This window comes from Macrobrachium nipponense, chromosome 40 (assembly GCF_015104395.2).
Source record: "Macrobrachium nipponense isolate FS-2020 chromosome 40, ASM1510439v2, whole genome shotgun sequence".
Lineage (NCBI taxonomy): Eukaryota > Metazoa > Arthropoda > Malacostraca > Decapoda > Palaemonidae > Macrobrachium > Macrobrachium nipponense.
In genome coordinates this window covers 34,662,045-34,677,044 of record NC_061101.1, presented here as the reverse complement: position 1 = coordinate 34,677,044, position 15,000 = coordinate 34,662,045, and the positions used below count along the sequence as shown (strand labels likewise).

General features: G+C 39.4%; 1 protein-coding gene across 7 annotated transcripts in view; it reads right to left on the bottom strand.

The window, feature by feature from the left end:
• Positions 1–15,000, bottom strand: part of LOC135212077 (calcium-transporting ATPase sarcoplasmic/endoplasmic reticulum type-like) — a 97,725-nt gene that overhangs the window by 49,781 nt on the left and 32,944 nt on the right. For all 7 annotated transcript variants that reach the window (XR_010313816.1, XM_064245435.1, XM_064245434.1 and 4 more), the window contains exon 4: positions 9,499–9,603. Coding sequence is in view for 6 of the 7 variants with exons in the window: in XM_064245435.1 (XP_064101505.1) it covers positions 9,499–9,603 (105 nt within the window). In the remaining variant the exon portion in view is untranslated. The remainder of the gene's footprint in view (positions 1–9,498; positions 9,604–15,000) is intronic.

Here is a 15,000-nt window from a genome sequence, read left to right as displayed (position 1 = left end):
ATTAATCAAAGACGAAGGGAGGTGTCGTGCATGGTGTTCGAATAGGTTTCGCCAACAGCAGCGGAGTCAACAGACAAATAGGCCGAGCGTGCGAGTAATGTCAGTCATACTTCATCGTACTGGCTTTGATGTATATAAATATAGTATCTACAGATATACGTTAGATTACTGTGTTTACACAAATTATTGTATATGTGTACAGAGGTTATTGTGTGTGTACAAAGATTATTGTCTGTGTAGAGAGAATAAGTTGGAAATCTTTGCATTTTTCTTGTACTTGAACATGTACACCGATTCATTGTTACATTTCTCTATGTCACGAAGATAGATTTTTGAAAATGACAAGAAATGAAAGGTTGAAACTCACAGATTACAGACAAAATTTTCTTTGTAATATTTATTCGCAGTGGCCTACTTAGGAGGGTTTTATTTGAGGTCACTTGATATCTTCTGTAAATACTCGAGTCACTCGAGTAAATACTTGTAAGGCCAACGCCAGTCTCTCCTATCTGTTTGAAATCCCCCTCCCCCTCCCCCTTATCAGTCACCTGAGTTCCCTCACCAGTGAAGACACTTATCGATTCATATCGACTTGACCCATTCTTTTTTTCCGGGGGTGGGGAACCCCCGTGTGGGCGGGGATGAAAGGCACCTCTGGAGAAGGGGTTGGGTCGCGTCGCGTCTGCTCATCTTTCCTTCTGGCTTAAAAAAAAAACTAATCGCTTCCTAATTAATCTTTTCATGAACTTCTGACTAATTAGGTTTCCGTCCTTTCTTGTCGTGACTGGAAGTTTTGAGGTGGGGAGGGGGGGGGGGGGGGGGGGACCAACTTCCCGTGAATGATCAAAGATTTTCAGTGAATTTAAATTCTTTCGTTTTATGGTTACTGAATTGATTTAGAGTGGGTCCATGCAGGGTATGGCTGTTCTTGACGTCTTAACGACACGTTATTTATTAGGTCTTCAGGGTATTTGACGCGGTTGCTGAGAAACCCTCCGTGAGGCGAACATGTGTTCGGCGCCTGTAATGTAAATGTTTGTGCCTGTTGCACGTAACCCATCGCTTGTTGTGGAAGTAACCGTCCGGATACCGGGGAGAGAGAGAGAGAGAGAGAGAGAGAGAGAGAGAGAGAGAGAGAGAGAGAGAGAGAGAGAGTCGTAGGAAGATGAATACACGAGCCTTTCAATGGGTATAGCTGTTATTAATTGAGCAATATATCAAGATGTATCATATTCATTTTAAGTAGGTAAGTGGGACGGAAGGAAAAATAATTAAGAAATCCTTATATATTATTCAAACGAAGCGGCAAATTACACTTTAGAAGGATCAAAAACCTTTAAGGAAAATGTCGGTCTTCAGTCTGTAGGACGACCTACAGTCAACAATAACAACAACAACATAATTCTTGTAATTTACATCTGAGATAAAACTCTGCCTACAGTTTTGGCAGGAAAAACGCAAATGAGGTAAAATAGATCCTTCCACACCCCCCCACCCCCCAAAAAAAATGCCCCCCTCCAGGAACTTATGAAGATCAGAAAAACAGTTTAGAGTCGTGATGACGAATACAAAAGAGGGGAGATGTTTGGATACCGAAATGCGCAGACTAACAGAGAGAGAGGGGAAGAGGTAGGAACTGAGAGATTGAGGTTTATAGGGGATGAGGGGAAAGCTAAACGGGGATATAAGGGTGCACGATGAATCATGGCGAAGAAAAACGGCCAGGTAAGAAAAATCGGTGTGGAAAATGATGGGGAGTGGGAGAATTTGCATAACAATAGGTCAGTGGTGGGAAATGACCGTATTGCCCAGTCATGCCCGAGAGAGAGAGAGAGAGAGAGAGAGAGAGAGAGAGAGAGAGAGAGACTAACAGGCAGGTTAAGTAATCCCTTAAATCATTGTTAAGGACAAGGAGAACAGAGAGGGATTTGATTTACCCGAGGATCAACTGACGCTCGGTTCCACTTCGCCGGGGATCTTAATTATTGACAGTTTGATTGATTAGCTGTTTAGAATCCTTGATGATTGTGAGGGAGGAAATCGTTGTCGGTCAGATGCGTGACGATTGACCTCATTATGATTCTCTCACAGATTTTAATAAGGTGGGATCCGTTAGTGATGTAGGGTAATAAGATTTCGAGAGAGAGCTTTTGCTCTATGGCTCTATTGCTCTTAAGTGATTTGTATCTTCATTACTTCTGAGTGGTTCCCGCCAAAGGAGATACGTAGATGGGTTTTCATAGTTTAGTTTTGCATAGGTTCAATTACTTTACCGGGAAATGGTTCGGTCCGGCTACTGACCTAATTCTAAGAGTCTATTTCCTTTCCAATCATTTCATCTGTAGTCAATATTTTGCAGGGACGGGAGATCGTTGCCACTTTGATCGAAAAATGTGATTGGATCCTCTATCTTGTGATTCGGGTGTTGGGCAGAGTATGCGAATGAACACTGCTGTGATATGCGTTCGCAAATCTGTTACGGTGATGTGATAAGCGATCTATTTGCTTTCAAGGGGCCAATTTCACTCTTCACATTTTGATGTTTGCGGGGAAGAACAACTTTGTGTTACTTCGTATGTTCTCGACGGCCATGGTTTTCTTGGTTCGGTTATCAGGTTTAAGGCAATTTTTTAGACGTTGTTCTCTGTTCCGTAGTTCTGCTGTTATTCTGAGGCCTTCGCTTGAAATCGGCACTAGAATTGAGAGTATTTCCTTGTCGAAATAAGAGACGCTGGTCTCTTGGAATAATGTAGACTGTCCTGTCAGATCAATTCTTAAATCTAGAACAGGATTTCTCTAACACTTCTTACACTTTCGATGCAATAGTTAGAAGGGTTGTTGTGTCCGATATATTTCTTTATTATTCATCCTAGTCAATCGACGATAACAAGCGCTTGATTCCAACCCAATTTGCCGTGGGGAGGTTGAATGCTGCTGATCTGATATGGACCGAGAGGAGACGTTTCCAGCGGTGTTGTGTGTGATGTTCAGTGGAACATTTTATACAGTGGCACATTTATAAAGTGGTGATCACAGACAGAGAGCTGAGGGTTGCCTGGAGATGATGTTGCTGAGGTTATGATTCGTGGTAACACACACACACACACATACACACACACACACACACACACATATATATATATATATGCAAATATGTGTGTTTGTGTTTATATATACACACGCACACACACACATATATACATACATTATATCACAATATATATATATATATATATATATAATATATATATATATATAGAGAGAGAGAGAGAGAGAGAGAGAGAGAGGAGGACTAAACCATGTACATTAATTAGCTCCTTAAAATTTTACAGCGTCTGCGAGGGCACCACAGGCTTTTTGATGTTCCACTCAGTCGAAGGTAAAGGGTACGAAAAATTAATATTTAACGAGCGACTGCAAGCCTGCTGGATATGCTTTAGACTTCGTTGTATGGAAAGGTGTCAGGAACCTAACAAGGCTCGGTTTTCGTTTTAGAAGGTCAAGAGGGTCACTTGACGTTTTTATCACTAAGGAGCTTTTCAGTTTTCTGAAAAGAAAACTATATTGTGCAGACTTTGTCTTTCCGTCCGCACTTTTTTCTCCTTGACCGCAGATCTTAAAAACTACTGAGGCTAGAGGGCTGCAACATGATAAGTTGACCATCCACCCTCCAATCATCAAACATACCAAATTGCAACCCTCTAGCCTCAGTAGTTTGTGATTTGTTTAAGGTTAAAGTTAGCCATAATCTTGCGTCTAGCAACAATATAGGTCAGGCCTATAGTATGTAGATCTTGAGGCATAGTTAAAGTCTCATGGGCCGCGGCTCATACAGCATTGTACTGAGACCACCTTGATTATACGCCGATGAAATTTCGGTACATTTTTTACTTGTTTTTTCATATTTATCGATTTTGATGGATACATAGGGTTGCAGAATAGACATGTTTTGGCCGTTGTCGTACGTCAATCATTCATATGTATATGTTTCATCATTACATGACCATCACCTCGACTTCATAACTGTTAAAGGCCGTATAACATTCCCCAGTCATATTGAATGTCTTCCGTTATTACATAACCATTCTAGTATTATCCACTTTCCCTTCTTCTCTCTAAACCTCTTTCTCTCTTTAGCTCCCTCCCGAGGTGCATCTCAAGTCAAGGAGAGAGGCACTCCACCTTCGCCTCACTTGACACAATAACATCTGCAGAGTCCTCCTCCTCCTCCTCCTCCTCCTCCTCCTCCTCCTCCTCTTCTTTTAACTTCTTTTCAAACATCCTGCTTTACCTGCGTGCGATCTCTACGCTACCCACCGCTCTTAAAAGTGACTTTTTTTTCTTTCCTTTTTTCTGAGGTATTTAATATGTTAATTGAACCTGTTATTTTTTCTTTTACTGCTCTGAAGTCCACATGATATTTGCTCTAGCTATTTGAAAGGGAGTTGCGTGAATGGCCTCATTGAGCAGGGATCTTGACTCCGTCGCTTCCATAATATAAAAGCACCTGTAATTGTCTTATTTTCAAATTAAATTTTGCTTGCGATGCTTTTGAGGATATTTTGTTTTATTAGTGTTATGAAATTGCATTGCATTACAAGAAGATAATCCCTGTGACCCTCAGTTAAACACGGCTTCTCTCTGAATTTCTCTTCTTAAAAATATCTTATGCTTATTTTTTACTGTTCGTAAAACCAGAGAGAGAGAGAGAGAGAGAGAGAGAGAGAGAGAGAGAGAGAGAGAGAGAGAGAGACCTACCTTACCTTACCTTACAGCTTGTTCGGGTTGCCCCACCCCAGGTCCCTCAGTATTAGGCACTTCTAATGTCTACCAGAGAATTGCTAATGCATCTTCCGGGATAAATTTTGCATCTTCCAAGCTTGGATGGTCCTGGGATGCAGCTTAGATATTTGTCGAGCTTATTCTTAAACACATCTACGCTCACTCCTGATACGTTTCCTCAGACGAGCTGGCAACGCCACTGAATAGACGCTGCATTGTCGATGCTGTGCGTGGTGGATTAATGTCCTTGTGGGCTTTCCTTAGTTTTCCCCCCAGTATAGTTTTGGGCACTATTAATCTACCTCTGCTTGCTCTTTCTGATATTTTTAGCCCCATGATGTTTTTCGGCAGAGAGAGAGAGGGCCCGAAGGATATGTTTTTTATCTTTTTTCACGTGGTTAGGAACCATTGGTTACCTAGCAACGGACCTACAGAGCTTATTGCTGGGATCCGAACCACATTATATCGAAAAATGAATTTCTATCACCACAAATAAATTCCTCTGATTCCGCGTTGCAGAGCCGAGAATCGAACTTTCAGTCCTTCGGATCTTGGCGCTAGCGCGAAAAAACCACTCGTCCAACGAGGAACTGAGAGAGAGAGAGAGAGAGAGAGAATATTTTTCCCTTTCCGAGTCGCCTTTCCTAATTCAAGAGGAGTGTTTTAAGAAACCCACTCAGTGCCTCTTTCCTTTTCTAGCTTCCTTTTATTAAAAAATGCCTCCGAGGCCCTCACGGCGCCTGGGGTGGGGGGTGGGGGGGGTGGGGGGGGAGCTCCTGTCAGGAAGGAAGTAAACGACGTGAATAACTCTCGCAGAATGAAGCCAGGAATGTCTCGCAAATCTCTTGGCGAATGTCGCACGAATCTCTTTCAGTGAATCTCACATGTGGAGGGATGGAATATCTACTCTCGGATTCCTAAATGAATCTCGCGCTGAGGCAAAGAAACGCGTCACGAATCTCGAAATGATACCCAAGAGTGAGGAAAGAGTGTCTCCCTAATCTTACTGAGTCACAGTTTGAGGCGAGGAATTCTCACGAATATTTGAGCAAATCTTGCATATTGAAGTAAGGAATGTTTCGTGAATCGGCAAATCTCATATGTTTATGGAAGGAATTCTCGTGAATCTCGCATATTGAGACAAGGAATTTCCCAGGAGTTCTCCTTAGTGAATCTCGCATATTTAGACAAGGAATTCCCAGGAGTCTCTTAGTGAATCTCACATATGATGACAAGGAACCCTTCCCAGGAGTCTCTTAGTGAATCTCACATGTTCAGGCAAGGAATTCTCGCGATTCTCTTAGTGAATATCGCATGTTAAGGCAAGGAATTCTCAGGAGTCTCTTAGTGAATCTCACATGTTCAGGCAAGGAATTCTCGCAAATCTCTTAGTGAATCTCACATGTTCAGGCAAGGAATTCTCGCGATTCTCTTAGTGAATCTCGCATATTGAGACAAGGAATTCTCACGACTCTTTATGTGAATCTTACAGGTTGAGGCAAAAAAAGTCGACGGATCTGTAAATCTCGCCAAATTGTTGGAAGGATGTCTTGACAGGCCTCTGAATTTCAGACTGAAGGGCAAGGACTGTTGCTTCCTACCCTCTTCCACCACGATCAAGTCCTCACCTTGTGTTGATCGAAGTGAAACTTCAGGAGTCCCTTCGTGTAACGTAGAGGAGGCAGGGTTCTCGCCGTGCGAGTTGAATAATGCCTTTCATTTGTCAGCATTAAATAGGAAATTAATAGAACATTTTAGTGAAAGAACCTTTTTAGGTTTCGGCAAAGGAAAACCATTGAGACGGCTATTTGTCTGTCTTAACAGCTACTGAGTCTAGAGGACTGCATATTGGTATGTTGGTCGTCCGCCCTCCAATCATCAAACATACAGATTACAGCCCTCTAGCCTCAGTAGTTTATTTTATTTTATTTTATTTTATTTAAGGTTAAAGTTAGCCATGATCGTGACATTTTGCACGGCTATAGACTTCAACAACACAGGCCACCACAGGGCCGTGGCTGAGAGTTTCAGACAGCATTTATACGCTGTACAGAAAACGCGATTGCTCCGAAGAAACTTCGGCGCATTTTTTACTTGTTTATGTTGTGTTACTGATTCATCCAGTAAGAGAAATACTCGTTTTTATTAACGCCAGGACCTCTTAGATAAAAATCATATATTGAATCCATTGAGTTCATACCTCTTTGTCTGAGGACGCGTTTGTGGGTCCCATGAATCTTGTGCGAATCTCGTCAGTGAATTACTAAACGCCTTTCATGATGCTAAGAATATGAGATGACGTTTTTTCACCAAGAAAGTGTGATACTTGGTTCTCACAGTTGGAGCGCGACTTTCTCGGTTTGCGTTATATGTATTTTTCTAGTTGAGACTATAAATAAGTTGCTGTTGCCTAATATCAGATGTCCTCATCAGTGAAAACGTCTGTTCTCTGTTTCTTATGTTAGTGTTAATTTCTTTTAAGAGCAAAGACCAATGCCTTTTTCTGGCTATGGCTTGAAGAAAAAGAAATAGGGAATTGAAAGACTTTTGGAGGCACACTACGAGGAAAGTTATATACCCTCGTCTCTTAAAGGAAGGAAGACTGCGAGAGTCCACAGGAGCAGAACCAGGTAGCGAATTCCAAAATTTGACAGTAAGTAGAATGACGAGTCCTGGAGTGGTGTTTCTCGTAATAATTGTCGCAAGGTTTCACAATATGATGGAGCTCCCTGCGTGGTCACAGAATGGATGAGTTCATTTTGTGGTTTGAGAATATTGTTTTTTTTCTGTCGTTCGAGGGCGTATCGGTTCTTTCTGTGGTCGAGCATGTGGCTTGGTAATATATTTCTCTGTGGCTTGTTAATCTATAGTCAGCTTCTCGTTTGTCTAGGTTTAAATGCTGTGGATATTATTAGACTTGCTGTCTGGGTGCTTGATTGCTTGCTATGCCTCATGCATTATGGTGCAATTTCGTTTCCTTTTCGTAAAATGCAACAGTAAATGAAATAGTTTATAAGATCAAGGAGATTTATGTAATATAACCTTTACATACGTGATGGTCCATATTTTAAACAAAATATTTCAGGTTTTATTTTTTTAAGGTTTTTTTTTGATTTTTTTTTTTTTTTTTTTTTTTTTTTTTTTTTTTTTTTTTTTTTTTTTTTTGTTTTTTTTTTTTTTTTTTTTTTGAGAAAAAGCGTCGTTCCAGCTTTTTCGTGATACTGATTTACTTTCCTTAAGGTTATTCAGAATCTGCTTCCTTTCTCTTCTGATGATTGATAGGTAACCCCCCACCCCCCCCCCCCTTACCCTCAGTGAACGATCGAACGACCCCATTTCTGTGACCCTCTCAAATCCCTTCGTGTCCATTAATATGTTGATGAATCCGAAAGCTGCCGTAATCGGTTGTTGATAACATCCCATTTACAGTGGTCTCTAAAACTGTGGATGTTGATTATGTTCTCGATGTTATATAACCCGGTATTTGAGACTGTATCGGCCATTTGGGAGGTTAATGATTCGCCATTTGTTTGGCAAAAGTGCTAAATCGAGTCTGAGTCAGGTCAAGGGGCGACGTTTTAATATTAACTAGTAGTATATCAGGGTCGAAAGTGTTTGAATTACGTTTTCCTCATCTTTGTCAGTTTTCTCTCTCTCTCTCTCTCTCTCTCTCTCTCTCTCTCTCTCTCTCTCTCTCTCTCTCTCTCTCTCTCTCTCTCTCTTGTTATAGGCATTCTTTTTATGGCACTGAAGAAGACACTCGAGGTTCCACAGTTAACAATGAAGAGCAGTCGCCTGAAGACTGACTAGGTACGAGTTATTCTCTCTCTCTCTCTCTCTCTCGTCTCAATCCTCTCTCTCTCTACTCTCGCTCTCTCTATCTGGTTTTCTCCCTCCACTGTTTTAAGTTTTTAAACTGAGTAAAGCAAGAAGAAGAAGAAGAAAAGATGACCAGCTGTCGACAAGCGCAGGTGTATTTTCCGAAGTTATCGATAAAAAGAGAAAAACTTGAGTCCGTTTTCAGTTGCGAGGTTTTTCTTCTCGATAAACCAGAGGATCATACTCTCAAACTCGTAACGAGGTCACGAACAGGTTTCGGTAACGCGTTAAAGCCAGCCTTTCATTCGTAGCAAGCAAAAATAGACAAATATGAAGAGTCGTGTCGAAGGAATACGTAATAAATCTGCACGTTTTTAATGGCATTTGACCTGGCATTTATACGGCAAAATGGAAACAAACAAATGAGGATTTTTGTCATTTTTATCCTATTACACCCAAAGGGTTTTAATGTTAAAGGCGTAATGTTATTGTTATGGAAACAAAGACAGACAAGTGACGTTGATTGATTGTTTATGGCTTTATTTGTACTGTTCCTCTGTTGAGTGTTAAAGTTTACGTAATTGCGAACCATCCTTTCTATTGTTTGTGCTTTTCTTCTGTTTGTGTTTTTTATTGTTTATTTTTTTAATACGAACCATCCATGATACGAATGTTTGGTGGGCAAGTTGTCCACGACGTCTTCTCAAGTTCTTTTTGAATATGTAACACTTTTTTTATAATATTGTAGTATTAATTATTGTTAATATTTCTAGCCGTTCGTGTTTTAATAACAACAACAATGTCGTCATCTCCCCTGCCGGGTGTTCCAGTAGTAATACATATAGTAGCAATAATACATATATTAATAATAATACATAGTAATAATTGTGTACTCACCTGCCACACGCCGACGATGGCGTTTGCGATCAGGATAAGCAGAATGACGAAGGGCTCGACGAAGGCAGTGACGGTCTCCTCACCTTCCTCGAAGCACGCCAAGACCTGCAGGCGAAGAAGGAGGGGAATCAAGATATTGCAATGTTTTCATAATGAACTCTTGCAGAAGGAATTTTTCTCAGCAAGTTGTGACACTCCATTTTGGCTTGTTTCGTGTGGATTCGGGCGTGATTTTAATGGTAGTAAGTCAACTGACTAATTTTTTGGCTTGTTTCTGATGATAATGAACTTTGCATAATATTATCAGTCATAATAATTCAGTGACCCTCTTTGACTTTAGCCGTTGAATGTGGTCATAAATAATAATAATAATAATAATAATAATAATAATAATAATAATAATAATAATAATAATAAGGTATGAAAATAAATTATTGCGGTTGTAATGAGGGATAAGAAAAATAAGGAGATAATAATAACAATAATAATAATAATAATATTATTAGTTATTATTATTATTATTATTATTATTAGTATTATTATTATTATTATATTATTATTATTATTAATCCAAAAGAAGGATGCGTATAAGTTAAAAAAATGGTATACTGAGTGCCCACCTTGATGTATGAGAGAGAGGAGAGAGAGAGGAGATTGAGAAGAGACGAGAGAGAGAGACGACGAGAGAGGAAGAGAGAGAATGAAATGGAAAAGAGAAGGATATTCGATTTAGAAGTCTGGTCAGTATTCGTGTCCGCTAGACAATGGCAGATACACCACTTGTAACAATAGGGGTTCTTTGAAGGGTTGTTTAAGCCTATAGTTCGGTTTTCATTTGTATTCCTGGGAGGCTTTTTTTTTCGTGTTTTAAGAGGTTTTTATATAATATAAATATATATATATAATATATATATATATTATATATATATATATATATATATATATACTTACATACATACATATACACATATTTTCCGTCCAACCATTTCGTGATATTAAAAACACAACGCCTATATAAAGAATTTCCATTAATTTAGTCACTCCTTCACACTATTTATTACTCATTTTCTTATCTTCGGTGTTTCATGTAAGCCAAATTTCCATTCACCCAAGCAAACATACTACACAATTGTTTCCCTTACTTCACCAGTCATTTTATCGTCCTACCTTCTACTTATTCTATTTTGATCAGACAGCAACCTATCTTCTATACCATACACGAGAGCTGCCTCCGTTTACTATTTTTGCCACTCACAGCTTTTCCTGTTTACTTCCGAACTTCTCACATAACTTCATTACGAAAACACTTGATCCCCAGACCCTCCTCCTGGTCTAAACTCATCACTGATCGACATCTGTCATCTGTCTCGCTTTCTTTATCAAATTCATACCGTACGCCTTCCCTTGTATACTTTGTAACATTATATGCTTCTAATGTCTTACTAGCCTCTTTCGGCTTCACTTTAAGATAACAGATAAATTATACCTCTTACAGAATCTTTTCGAGCCTCTGCCTCATCCAAACATAGCTTGCAAACCTTGGTCATGTACTTGAACGTCGTATGTCCACTGTACCATAATATTTCACTTGTAATCCCTTCTACTTCAGGTGCCTTTCCACTATCTAAACCGCTGGATTTTCCTTACAGCCTCAACTGTCGATTGCAAAGGGTTCTCAAACTTACACTAACCCCTTCTGCTTTTGCATCACCAAATTCTACCTCAGATTTCCCACTCCACTGACTCATGATTACATTATCCTCAGATAGTATTGCTGTATTTGCATCTTTTACTCTTAGATCCATTTGCTCATTCAGGGTTCTCTCTGCACTTAGTTCTCTCTTTTTGCAGTTTCGCTTCCTATGTATTGTTTTCGTATATCTAGGCTTCTTTCATTTCCATACTTCACCGTGGACTCCTTTTTTTTTTCTTTTTACCCACACACTAATCGATGAGCTTGTAACCCCGTCATTAAATTTTGCACACTTTCTCATTGTAAATGCAAAATGAGTGGTTTCTGAAAAGTAGAAGTGAACCATATGCTGTTTTAATAATCGCTCATAAATAAATGGTCAGATATTTTATGATACTATCTTTTAGGTTTGGCTCTCTCTCTCTCTCTCTCTCTCTCTCTCTCTCTCTCTCTCTCTGAGAGCCCTTCTGCTTCCCCTCATCTGGCCCCATAAGCGCATTCAGCCTTCCACCAAACTTCTCAGATAAGTTGGGAATGACTTTAACCAGGTAAGCTTCTTCTTCTTCTTCCCCGGTGTTATCTCGCACTTAGGGCGTTTCCCCGGTTCAGCCGCGAAAGATTATCGCCTCTCCAAGCTTTTCCGTGTTGTCAGTTGTAAAACTCGCGAGCGGGCTCCGCCAGATTTATAACAGAGGGGAAAAAGGTGATATATACATTTGCATACCAGTGTACTTGTGTTTGCGCGCGCGTGCGCGCACTTGAGGTTTTTGTTGGTGTTGCTTAATGTTGTTTAAACTAATTAAGTGCGGGGCTCTAAAACCCCACATAAGATAGGATGGGAATGTAGACGAAAGTTAGTGTTTCGAGTGGAAGTTGTGATGTATACGAGTTAGGTGATGAGAAGTTACCGCTGTAATGAAATTGAAGTGGTATCTTACACAACACACACACACTACACACACACACACAACACAGAGAGAGAGAGAGAGAGAGAGAGAGAGAGAGAGAGAGAGAGAGAGAGAGAGAGAGGTGTATATGTATATTTTTTGAGGGAGACCTGAGAGTGTATATATATATATATATATATATATATATATATATATATATATATATATATATATATAATATATTTTTTATATTACATATATAATATTTATATACAATTATATTATGATATTATATATATATATATATATAATTTTACATATGTATCTGTGTGTATACGTGTGTGTGTGTGTTTATAGAATAAGTAACAAAAAGTGACCACATGGCTTCGGAGAAAGGAGAGAGGATGCCGTAGCTTCCGATAATGCCATGCCATCCAATCACAGGCAGGATGCAGGATACACTCAATCTCGTTATCATATTCCTTTGCGACCGTTGAATCTCGGTTTTGCACTTCACAAAACTCAAAACTTTCTCGTAAACGAATAAACTCGTGTGAACAAAAAACAAACACACACACACACTTACACATTTTTGTATTATATATACTATATACATACGATTTTATATATATATATATATATATATATATATATATAATATATATATATGTGTGTGTTATATATCATAAATGTGTATATATATGTATATATTTTTATATGTTTTTCTAACATCTAGCTCTCTCTCTCTCTCTTCTCTCTCTGTCTCTCTCCTCTCTCTCTCTCTCTATATATATATATATATATATATATATATATATATATATATATATCTAAGTTATTTAAGTAACTTTTCCCGGCCTTTAGTAATGCATTCCTTTAGCAGAACCTGAGGAGTAGGTTCACTCTCTGGAGAGTGTATGAATTAATGTCAGTTTGAGTGGCTGCCATATCTCCCGGATACCTGTAGTTTTTCTTCACTCTCTCTCTCTCTCTCTCTTCTCTCTCTCTCTCTCTCTCTCTCTCTCTCTCTCGTTTGTCTGGATCGGCAAGCTCGATCGGTTCTGTTGGTGTTGTTCAATCTGTGATGTTTGATGTATTGGTTTAGACATTTCTGCCGTCCGAGAGCCGTTTTTCTCTATTTTAACCTTCTGCTTTTTCTTAAAACAGGAGGATAGTAAGGGGTCCTATTTTTGATCGTGTATGACATCTTTACTCTCGTGTGTGTAAATGTATGTAAGTAAGTAGTTAAATGTACGTAAATGATAATTTCGTAAAACAATCGCAGCTCAGGTAATAGTCAGACAAGCCGTTGATTTCCACACGTGTGGTGAGGTGTCTCTCTTTCTCCTCTTGTATTTGGAGGACAATAGTAAATCAGAACCTTTCCCTGAATGTTTTGTTTAAATCTGTCTTTTCATGTGGATATTTCTGGCACTCTTCTTTCAGCCAAAGTTGGTGGTAAACATTTATTACAATAACTCCAACACTATTTGAACAACTCAGACTCCCCACGGCGTTGTGGTGTGTAATGTATAACTTGATGATATTCAGCGGCTGATTGGTGATAAAGTTTTCTGCATAAGGGGTTCATCCTTGATTTACCCATCAATCAAGTGTGGCAGTGTTTTTATCTTGTATATTTCGCAGGTGAAAAAGGGAAATGACGCATTCCACTTATGTACGTATATATATGTATATATATACATATATATATATAATATATATATATATATATATATATATATATATATATATATATTATATATATATATATAAGATATAGATAGAGAGAGAGAGAGAGCGAGAGAAGGCGAGGAGAGAGAGAGAGAGAGTATGGCAGTGTTTTTTTGTCTTGTATATTTTGCAGGTGAAAAAGGGAAATGGACGTATTCCAAAATTATATATATATATATATATATATATATATTATATATATATCTATATATATATATATATATATATATATATATAAAGAGAGATAGAGAGAGAGAGAGAGAGAGAGAGAGGAGTGAGAGAGAGAGAGAGAGAGAGAGAAACTTCAGTGGCCGTAGCGCTCCACCTTGTCTGAACCGACACGTATTCACTCCACCATGTGGAGTGGAAGCCAGCACAGCCCCTTCCCACCAGGTCGGAAGAAGCATCAGAATGTACATTTGTTAAGAGGTCGGCGCAGAGCGCGGCGCAATCTCTCTCTCTTTCTCTCTCTCTCTCTCTCTCGTCAGGTAACTTGTAACCGTCTAAATCTGAACGGAAGCCGAACTTGTAGCAGCTATCTTCTCTCTCCCTCGAAGGGGGCTGGCCTAATAAGTCGTCATGGAGGATGCTTTGCTTCTATAATCATATATGGCAACACTGAGTGCCATCAGTGAGTGACGCAAGCGCTTGTGATGTCAGACCCAAACGAAACGTCACTAGTCACGTGATCCCTCAACCCGACTCATTTTTTTTTCTTTTGCCCTCACCACTTCACTTCTCTCTCTCTCTTCTGTTGTTTTCAGCGGTTCTTCCTATTCTCCACTCCCCCAACCCCCCTTCTGGGTCGTTACTCCACCGGGGGCCATCGAGGATTAGCTTACATCTTACACCCCTTCTCTTCAGTTGTGACGTAAGAGATTCGAACGCATCTTGCAAGGGTTTGCCCGCTGTTCAAGAAGGCAGCCGTCAACGCTATTTGTTTGGCGTTTAGTTCTCAATTTTTCTTTGTTATTCAGTGGAAAATCTTAGACGCACCAACTGTGGTAGCATGACAAAATTCATTGGCGCGGTTTCTCTCTCGGTGTATTCCAAAGGCCAACACCTGTGGCATGATCACTGTAGAACTAATTCTGAGTAGTCTTAGCACATGATCCATTTATTACATTGGCCACACATTTGCTGAACCAGAGTTTATGGTCATGTGAAAACACATTTTAGGAAGAATGT